The sequence below is a fragment of the Mastigoproctus giganteus genome, chromosome 4 (assembly GCF_048544385.1).
Source record: "Mastigoproctus giganteus isolate SK-2022 chromosome 4, ASM4854438v1, whole genome shotgun sequence".
Taxonomy (NCBI): domain Eukaryota; kingdom Metazoa; phylum Arthropoda; class Arachnida; order Uropygi; family Thelyphonidae; genus Mastigoproctus; species Mastigoproctus giganteus.
The window spans coordinates 39,988,204-39,999,235 of record NC_143578.1 but is presented as its reverse complement, the minus strand read 5'-3'; the positions used below and the strand labels follow the sequence as shown (position 1 = coordinate 39,999,235).

Genomic DNA, 11,032 nt, shown 5'->3' with positions numbered 1-11,032 from the left:
AAGGAGTTGCCCTGTCTTTAGCCCTCGTGCGTAGCATAGTTGGTAGAATCACCGTCATCCCCACACCGGGTGGAAAAGACCTGAGATCGAGTTGCGTCGATGACGTGAGGAATTTTGATGGGCCTCTTTGGAAGTAAAGTAACGCAGAGAGTGAAATATAAAACCAAGTTTCTTAGATACATAGGAAGCAATATTTGTAATGTACTTATGCCAAGAGAGAATAGAAGTCATAGTAATCCCCAATAGAAATATACGATTTTTCCTAGAAATCGGAGTGTCATGAAAGATAAGCATACGAGCAGAAGAATACTTTTTGCGAGATAGTAGTAATAGTAATACACTGGTGTGCAAAAATTAAAGGTTCTAAAGGTTACAACCACAAAATCTTTACTTAAGGTACTTTTTACTGATGAGAGTAGATTCAGTCTCAGCAGCGATTCTGGATGTCAGCTAATCTGGCGAGAGGTTGGCACACGATAACCTTGATATGGCGGTCGAGGTGTTCTCGCCTGGGGAAGCGTTATCTTGGATGGACGTACACAACTCCAGATACTGAAAGGCGGTACTGTAACCGGTACACGCTACTGTACTGAGGTAATCCTTCCCCATGTGCGTCAGTTTCGAGGTGCCATTGGTCCATTCTTTCTAAACGTTTGTCCAGTTCCTCCTTGAATTTATTTAATCCATTAACTTTCACAACAACAGATGGACGTTTGTTGCAGCAATCAACTACGTTCTGGCTAAAGGCAAATTTTAGCACATCTATTCTATAATTGTCTTTCCTCAATTTGAATTTAAGCCCCCCTCCCTCAGGTTCGTAATCGGAGCAAGAGGAATAATCCCATCAGAATTGGGCCTGCTCAACCTATTCAAGGCCTTATACACTTCAATCAGATCACCTCGCAGGTGCCTGGTCTCCAGCTGCTGCAATTTGCAGAACCCCTTCGTTATCGCTCATCAATCTTGTTGCCCTTCTGTGTATTCGCTCAAGCAACTCGGAACTTTTACAAGTATCAAACGCCAGAACTAACCTAAGTTTTCCTCCTGTCTTTCTTTCTTCCCTTGTTCTGACCCCTTTACGTAATTATCCCCACTAAACTTATGGTGATGTCGTTGTTTCCTCCCTTTTTCTTTTTATTGTTATCTTCATTACTATGTATTTCAAGATTTGTAAGGGTTTTAGAGTTCAAGTAATTAAATTTTATATATACTTGTAAGATAAATACATGTATCTTTATCAAAAACTGCATTTTTTATTTTCCATTGAAATAAAGTGCCAGTTATTTTTAAAATTAAATTGAAAATAAATAATTATTTTAATATGAGAAACTTTGTAAACGTCCCCTATCGTCGACCACATGATGAAAACAGGCTGCTACCGCTAGTCTGATGTTAGGCTTATGTAATCTGCTGCTGTTGGTGTGCAGTTATGAAGTTTTACTCATGGTAGACTGCGAAGCGTTTAATATAATTCCGTCGCTTCTTGAATATTACTTGTATGAAGTATCATATGCATAAATTTATGATGAGGTGACCTTAATTAAGAGATTAGTGCAGTTTAACTTTTATGACATAATTTTTTTTTAGGCTAACACACCTGATGTCGTCGAAGCCATCAATAACTCTTCAAAATTTTTTTGTATTTAATTCATTGTACGGTCCCAGAGAAGGTCAAGTAAGTTCTTGTGCTTTTTTTTTTTTTTATTACGCTCAAGCTCTGTTTTTTGCTGTTGTTATTTTTTCCTTGCCATAGTATATTTACTTTGTTGTTGTCCTTTATTTTGACTGAATTTTAGATTTTTTTTCTTTGACAAGATTAGAAACTCGAAAGATGTGCCATGTAGAAGAAGAAACCATGCATAGAAACACTTTCAAAAAAGTATACAGATAGATAGGTTTAAACTATCGGAAGTTAAATTTTTTCAAATTGGTAGAATTTACAGTATCAGTTGGCAAATTACAGAATTTCCGACTTAGAGCCCTCGCATACTTGATACGATCACTGGCTGTTCACATTGGTTTAGGTTCGAAATTCGTCACGATGAAGGAATTTTTGTTTTGTGGACTTTCACTCCATTGCTGAGTCATTCTCGGGTGAGCGTTCTACTAATTTCTTTCCCAGAAACTGCAGTTTTTTCACCAGTATAGAAGGCCAACCGACCATACAATACCCACAGTTTACAGAAATAATTAACACACAATACACCAACAACTTGGCAAAAAACTTAGTCGGAAAACAGCTGTGAGCTACACGGAATTAGTAACAGCGCAGATTGGCATCCACGCTTTGCTTTCATTTTATTTATTAATTTGGATATAATAAATAAAAACATAATAATAGTGTTAAAAATAGGCTAACCTTTAGTCACATATGACCTTACGATTGTGGCTTTATATGTGCAAATTATTGGAAAGAACGTGGAAATGATTACTGGGATTATTAGTAGCTTTAAATTTATTCAAGTTACCCACCTTCACAACATTAGGTGGAACTTAATTCCAATAATTTATTACCCTTTGGCTGAATGCTAATTGCTGCATATCAATTCTTAACAACAAACCTTTTTCAGTTTAAAGTTATTCTCTCATCCCTCCTGTGTTTCATCTGGGAAAAGGAGTAAAGTTCCCATCACCATTTAGTTTACTTAACCCTTTTCAAGTTCATTTATGTGCTATGCAGATGCCTAGTTTCTAAAGACTACAATTCACATAACCCCAATCTTGGTAACAATATACTTTTGTGCCCCAACTAGACTTGTTCCATTTTGCACCTTTTCCAACAGACCTGTTTCCCTCCTAAAATGTGATTTCCAAACTTTTGTGGAGTATTCCAGATGTGGCCTACCATTTCCTTATACAATTGGATAATCTACTTTGTCTCTGCTGTCAAAGTTCCTGCATGTCATTGACACAATCTCATAAGCTGTTCTATCAGCTTGTTTGCATTCCCCAAAAAAATTTCATATCAGATTGTACACTTATCCCTAAATCTTTTTTCTATTCCACCTTGAGTTTGGTACCATCTGAATCTTATGTTATTCTTGGATTAGGCTATCGAAATGCATTACCTTGCATTCATCACTGTTAAACCTGAATTACCATTTTCCAGTCCATTTGCTGAGTTTATTTAGATCCTCTTGAAGTAGTATCCCCCCCCCCCCGATGACTGTCATTAACCACTGTGTACACCAGATTAGTCATGCCTGACCAATCTGGTTAGCCTCAATGAGGTTGTCACTAAAGAATTGGACATAAACGATTAGATGTGGCCGATAGACCATAAAACAACTATCTTCAATTAAAAATTACTTTTTTATGGTATAAACTATTTTATTTGTTTGCCAGTTCATTCCTGGCCGACCGGGCTAGCCGAGTGGGTAAAGTATCTGCCCGGCAACCCAAAGGTCGCGGGTTCGATTCCCGCCTCGGGCTTGGATCAAAGTACTGCAAAAACCTTGGGAGGTGCAATATGGCCACAGAAGCCGATGCGCCAACAACTACCAAATCAAAAAAAAAAAAAAAAAAGTTCATTCCTGTCATGTGTACCATTGATTCACCATCACTGATATAACTATTTGAAGTTCAATGTCTAAGTTTGCTGATAATACAAAGGTGGGGCAGGATGCTTAATGAATAGTAACAGTAACCAGCAGAGTCAGACTGAAGATAAAAGAAATTGGAACTTTAGGATCCCATATATACTGATACTTAAAAATGTGACAATAAAGTAGGTTTATATGGTTAAAAAATTAAATAGAAAAATTACTTATTTACTTTATTATAATTCAAATTAACAAATTCTAAGTGTATAAAAAAATAAATAATTCTGTTTTTTTAAATAAATCAAGTACAAAAACAAAATAGGTACTTGATTAAGCAGACTTATGGCATCAATAATTTTTTATATTCTGTGACTGTAAATTAGACCCTGTAAAACTTCTTCCCCCGTGTTGCACGGAAATGCAATTTTATTATTTTTAATATTGAAAATAACATTCACATGCTACCTGTGTCGATGATTTATATATATGGGATACAGTATATATTTGTACACCATATATAAATCCTCCTCGTTTTTTTGGTTTCAAATCCTTAATGTTTGTTACTGCATTATTAATTAAAGTTTTTCTAATTTCTGCCTCATACTTTTTATAAGGAGCTAGTATAACATAGTCCTGAGTGACTTTCCCAGGCATATTTACTCTTCTGGGTAGTATAATTCAATTTTGTTAAGTCATTCAAGATGTCTTAGATATTTAATAAATTCATCTGTTCGTTTTCTCACTTTTCTAAATTATTGAACATATTGTTACTTTTTATTTGATTTTTTGAGGTTATTACAATATGGTTAAATTTCAATGAAGTCTATGCCTTGCATCTATAAATAATTAGATGAAGTAACTTTCAAATAACTTTGAAATAACTTTCAAATAATTGTAATAAAGTAAAGGAAAGTAAAACAGTTTCAGATTTACAAAATATCTGTAAAAATGGAAATGCTTCTGAGCATGGCTTTTCGTCAACATCAGTACTATTTGATATTTCTTGTAACACTTCCAGAACTGTGAAATAAATCTAATTTTTTTGATTTTGAAAACTGCCAAATAAAGTACAAATTGCATTACTTTTATTCCACCATCTCAGCAATCTTTTTAGCTGCAGTTTTCCCAAATAGAAATTCTTTTATAGCAGCGGTTCCCAAACTGGGGTCCGCAGACCCCTGGGTGGTCCATAGACCAGTTCCAGGGGGGTCCGCAAAATGATTCTCTGGAACTCATCAAATTATTCATTCTATGTAAAGCAAACTGATGATAAATAAAGTTATTATATATTTATATAAAAATAAGAATAAAGTTGAGTTGTTTTAAACATAAAACTTTGAATTTTCTTTTCAGAAAACCCAGTGCGCGCGCACGCACGCACACACACACACACACACACACGCACACACAGCGCCTCCGTAGCCAGGTGGGCAGGAGCAGCAGTGCGTAGCACACGCTTCTTGATTAGACCGGGGTTCGAGCCCGTGACCACCAAATACGGAGGATGCGAAAAGGTCAGGGAATGACCACCGCATATCCCCGGAGCAATATGGCCTTAGTTGTTAATGCTCCTAAAAACCAAACAACACACACACACACAAACATATATTTTTACAGATATTTCCATTTTTCCAAAAGAAGCATTTCCATTTTTACAGATATTTTGTAAATCTGAAACTGTTTTACTTTCCTTTACTTTATTACAATTATTTGAAAGTTATTTCAAAGTTATTTGAAAGTTACTTCATCTAATTATTTATAGATGCAAGGCATAGACTTCATTGAAATTTAACCATATTGTAATAACCTCAAAAAATCAATATATATAGTCAATGTTTGCATTTGTCAATGTCAAACTTTTTCATTTTTGAAGGAGTCTATAGATCTCAGTAGTTTGGGAACCATTGTTTTATAGGATTCAGAAGAAAAGCATGTTATTCTATTAGTTAACCCGAAATATGATTTTGTTTTTACACATGACTGTGTACATATATTTTCATTTAAATTATGTGCTATATATGTGGCATTTATTTGATAACATTTCCTTTTTTTTTTTCCTTGAAGGCCATTATATTGGCCAGACAACTATATATTAATTATTTACAAAATACATTTTGTAAATAATTATTTACAGCTTTTTCTTCACTATCTACATATCTAATTATATTTGAACACTGCTCCATTACACTGTCTTGTATACTATCTATTTGTACATTAAAAATACCAGCTTTTTTTTACTTCTGCAATATGATTTTGTATTTTCTTAAAAATAATTAGCATTATTTTATTAATAGTATATTTACTCTGAAAGGTTACTAATTTACTTCAGCCTCTACTTTCAGAATTGCTAGACTTTCTTATTTGAGAATTTTCAGTTATTTTTTTCTAGATAACATTTAATTAGATAGTATGAATCAGAGCTGTACTACTCGATATGTTCTACGTTGATAATAATATTAGTAAATTAATAAGAGGAGTTTACCTCAATATAGTGCGTAGAACACTTCCGTATGATACCCTCCAGAAATATCTGGAGGGTATCATATGGAATTGTTCTACGCACTATATTGAGGTAAACTCCTCTTATTAATTTACTAAGATAACATTTAAGCAACTTGTCATATTTAGCTATAAGTAAAACTAACTCTAAAAAATTTAGATTATTTCTTATTTCAGTTATTTCAAAGATAAGCTTCATTCTTTCCTCTATAACTTATTCCTTCTTTTCACAATAAAGTAAATTATATCTGTCAGTCTTAATATTATTAATCTATTTTTCCTTATTTCATCTTGTTTTAAGTCTTCTAAATCTTTATTAATGAAATTTTCTATATTGTGATGTTTTTTAGCCTGAAATTAAGAATCTAGCAGTTTTATGTACATTATTTTTGTGGACTTTACTGTGTTGTAAATTATTTTAAAGTTATTGAGACCAGTCGCAAAATTTGTTTGCCAGAAATAGTTATACACCATACATACACTACAAAATACTTTAAATCAACAGAATACGATAAAAGACGTCTACTGATGCTAGATTGGGAGAGTAGGGCGGATGATTGATCTGCACAATGCCATGTTTTGTCAAATGTCTTCGTAAGTACAGAATGGGGGGGGGCATTGTCATGCAACAAGAACTAGCTGCCTTTCTCTTGAAATTGTTGCCTCACCCAGAAAATGTGCTTCAATAGTCTTTGAAGCACCTGTACATAAAATGCAACATTCATTCTCTCCCCTTCAGTTAAAAATTCTGTGTGAATCGCACTGCTTGTCGAAAAACATGATCAGAATAGTCTTGATTTTGGACTTCAGTAAATGAAAATATTTGGACTTTGGTGATGATTTTGAAGTCCACTTCGTCTGTGGGTCATATAAAAATACCCAACACTCATCTCCAGTGACAATACAGTCAAGGAAATTGGATTGTTTTGACAAATTTGGAAGAAGTCTTTGCATGGTGACACTCTTATTGTTTCTGCTCATCTGTGAGGCTGTGTAGCACAAATTTTCCACAGACTTTCCCTTTCCCTAAACATATTTAACTTGTCCTCCATCATTCTGACAGTGAAATGATCTCTTGCCACAATTTCCTAAACTTTTGCAACTCTGTCCTCATTTTGAGAGATTGACGGATATTCAGTTCTTGGGTTGTTGCAAACATCCTCACATCCATCTTAAAACCACTTATATCATTTAAACATGCTGGTACGACTTAACATTTCATCACCATAAAATTTTTAACATTTCATATGTTTCTGTTGTCGATATTTGCAGTTTAAAACAAAATTTGATATTAGTTTGTTGCTCCATTGCAAAATCATGTCATGGAACATTAACGCTACTACCAAAACTAACTGGGTTTTACTTGCAACCTGTCAGCCTACTGGAAGATCTCTGTACTACCATCTGTTTGAGGATGCTTGAACTACAACATACCACCTCCGTTTATTTTCAAGCTGATTAGATATGCCTGCAACAGCACCAGTCTGGGAACCTTATTGCCACACTTTATAGCCATAAAAGTTTGCAAAACATACAATGTTTTGCTACCATGATCCTATATTTCTCAGATCTACTCAGGGTAAATTGTTTGAAGGGACATTGGTCCCTAAAGCTAACAATCTGGTTAGTGACAAACATTTTCACATGAAGTAGAATTTATACCCATTTATCTCATTTATCTACCTGGGGCAAGTTTATTAGTCTCTCTTCACTTTTGATGGGTATCAAAGCATACTACTGTTATATCACAAAAATCATTTAAGAGACATTCTACCTCGAAATACAGGGTGTCTCAAAAATACACAGCATAACTTCAGGAATGAGTTCCTCATATATAGACAATAAATATATTTTATATCAACATAGTTCCGGAAATGCTTGATTTCCGAGTTTTGAAAGTCTGTCTGTGACACTTAACCATTCACCTCACCTTATAGTAATTGTTCAAAATGTCCACCTTCAGCCAGAATGCAGGCCTCACATCGACGTCTCATGGACTCGCGAAGACGATGCCAAATTTCTGGCATGTTTCATATTGTCTCACAACCTGCCACAATTTGATTGCGGGGAGTTTCCACATCAGCTGCTGGAGTCAAATACACCAATGACTTTAAATGGCCCACAAGAAGAAATCTAGTGGGTTTAAATCGGTTGAGCGTGGAGGCCAGGCAATTGGTCCACCACTCTACTTCAGGAGTCGTAGATCCTTTGTCGGCAGCATGAGGTGTGAAGGTCCCATGTTCACAAAGGCGGCGATGGATACCTTCAAACGTTTTCCTATCTAGACATCTTCGTTCTGGGAACCTTTCATGGTACGAACGACGAGCCTCCAAAGCATTGCCGTCCGCCAAACCGTACATAAAGTGCATATCCGCTTGCTCCTGATTTGAGTACATGGTCGGAATGGGAAAAACTACCAGATTCTGTCAGTACCTTGTGATGAGGGAAATCACCCATGGGAGATAAGACATTCCGGTTAATAACTCGGGAACCAAGCATTTCCGGAACTATGTTGATATAAAATATTTTTATTGTCTGCATATGAGGAACTCATTCCTGAAGTTATGCCGTGTATTTTTGAGACACCCTGTATATGACATCCAAATTCCAGCTCCCATAAACTTTTCATCATTTCTCCAAAAGATTTGAAAACTCCAACTAATAGCAGTATACCAATATAGGTTTATAAAGTAATGCTGTCCTTAAGTTTTCCCATTTGTTGCAGACTCTTTAAATTCTTTCAGTTTGCTGCAGACGTTTTCTTTCTTGAATATTAATATTAGCCATGTGTTGCAAGGAAGCCATGAACTTTTGCTGCACCAGCCAAAAAATAGATAAACTGCCCTATTAAAAAAATTTCAATGTTGATGAGTAGCTTTATTCTGGTAGAAGTATTCCCAACCTGCATTACTCTACTGCAGCAAGAGACTTCAGTGTCTCAAGAGACTTCAAACTTAGGCTTCTGTTTATGTATCAAGCTGAGAACCTCTTGAATTAAAATGCTATACAAAATGTATGCTTTCTTTCATTTGGAAGTAAAATTCAAGAACTTGAGTGACTGCTTCAATTTTTGTTTATTGGTTCACTGAGCAATATGTTCTCCCTATTAAAAATGACTAAGGCAAATGAACTAGAATTTAAGACACTCCTGCTTCTCCATAATGCTCCTGGACATCCTCACCATCTTGCCAATCTTGATTCCAATGAGAAGGTTGTGTTTTTACCTCCCAGTGCAACCTCCATCCCACAGTCCATGGACAGAGTTGTTTCCACCTTCAAACCTGAAGAGGACATTTAGGAAGGCAATTGCTGAAACTGGTGGATAAAATGCACCAACCCCACAGAAATTCTGGAGAAAATTCTCCAGAATGCAGTGAAGAATATGTGAGCATGATCTAATGTCAAGGAGAGCAATAGGAATGAAGTACAGAAAAAAGTGTGTTCAGCTTCTGTAAATGAATTCTGAAACAAAATTAGTCAGGAAGCAGTGAGGATGGGATAAGTGAAGACTAAAGAACTGAATTTAGAAGTGGAATTTCCAGTTGTGGAAGAATTGTTGAAACATTGGGGAGTGATGAGCTTATGGGACTGCAAAAGCAGAGGGTTATTGCAGACCCTTTAGTTTTGTCGATACCTCTTTGCAGTGAGCAGTTCTATGACTAAGGAATTTAATGAAGCATCCAAGCTTTTGGAACAAGCCAAAAGTTTGTTTTTGAAGGAGGATCCCCAATTTGTGAAGAACATGAAGGTGTGCAGTTGCATTGATCAGCAAGTAGCATGTTACCAATATATTATGTGAGAAAAAGGAGGGCCAGACAAATACCCTGAACTTCTCATTTGACACCAGATCCTGCTACCACTAGATTTTCTGGTGATTCATATGATACTACAAAAAATATGAACCATGCCTTCTAATTCTTTTAAATTCACAACTTCTTCTTTAATGCTGCCGAATGGCATTTGCGACTTCGTTTTGATATTGTTCTCTGTCTAGCGCTGCGTGTAGAATTTGTGCTGTTGTCATGTGAAGCCAGGTGTTGATGTTATCTAGCCATGCCATTTTCGGTCTGCCTGGGCGTTTCTTGCCTTCGATCTTTCCCTCCAGGATGAGTGGTAGTAGGTGATATTTTTGTTGGTTCCTAGCGATGTGACCTAGGTATTTGCATTCCCTGCTGATGATGGTTTTGAGCAGGTCCCGTTCCGTGTGCATGTCCTGCAGGACCTGTGCGTTGGTTATCTTGGCTGTCCACGGAATTTTCAGCATTCTTCGGTAGAGCCACATTTCGAAGGCCTGGAGCTTTTTTGTAGTGGCTGATGTTAGAGTCCAGGTTTCTACACCGTAGAGCAGTATTGGCCAGATGTAGCATTTCAATGTGCGTAATTTGAGCATGATGTTCAAGCTTCTGTCGGTGAGGAGGGTTCTCCATTTGGTGAATGCCTGCCTGGCTTGTTCAATTCTGCTTTTGATTTCGGCCTCATGGTTCAGCTGGTCATCAATGAGTACTCCGAGATACTTGAAGCGGTGTATTTGCTCTAATTTTTCGTTGTTTAGTTTGATCGTGATTTTGCTTGCAGTCCTGCTGACCTTATCACCTTTGTTTTCTTTTTGTTGATTCGTAGCCCCCATGCTTGGCTTTCTATGTCCACTTCGTTCAAGATGGTCTGTAAATCTTGTTCTGAATCCGCTATTAGTGCTGTGTCATTGGCATATCTTAAGTTATTGATGTAGTGTCCGTTAACTTTTATGCCGATGTTCTTGTCAGCCAGTGTTTGGTCGAAGATCATTTCCGAATAGATGTTAAAAAGAATGGGAGATAATGGACAGCCTTGCCGGACGCCTTTTTTTATTGGAATTGGGTCTGTCAGATCGTTGTCATAGCGAAGCCGGGCTGTTTGATTCCAGTAGAGAGTTGTAATAAAGTTGATATCATTGTTTTCAAGCCCAAGTTTTCTCAGTCGGTCAATTAGGCGGTCGTGGTCTACTGAATCGA

General features: G+C 36.3%; 1 protein-coding gene across 2 annotated transcripts in view; it reads left to right on the top strand.

Annotated features, from left to right (window-relative positions):
- Positions 1–1,403: 1,403 nt before the first annotated feature.
- Positions 1,404–11,032, top strand: part of Ccz1 (vacuolar fusion protein CCZ1) — an 80,388-nt gene continuing 70,759 nt past the window's right edge. For both annotated transcript variants that reach the window (XM_090371492.1, XM_090371491.1), the window contains exon 1: positions 1,404–1,675. In XM_090371492.1, coding sequence (XP_090227618.1) covers positions 1,601–1,675 — 75 coding nt within the window. In that variant the 5' untranslated portion in view covers positions 1,404–1,600. The remainder of the gene's footprint in view (positions 1,676–11,032) is intronic.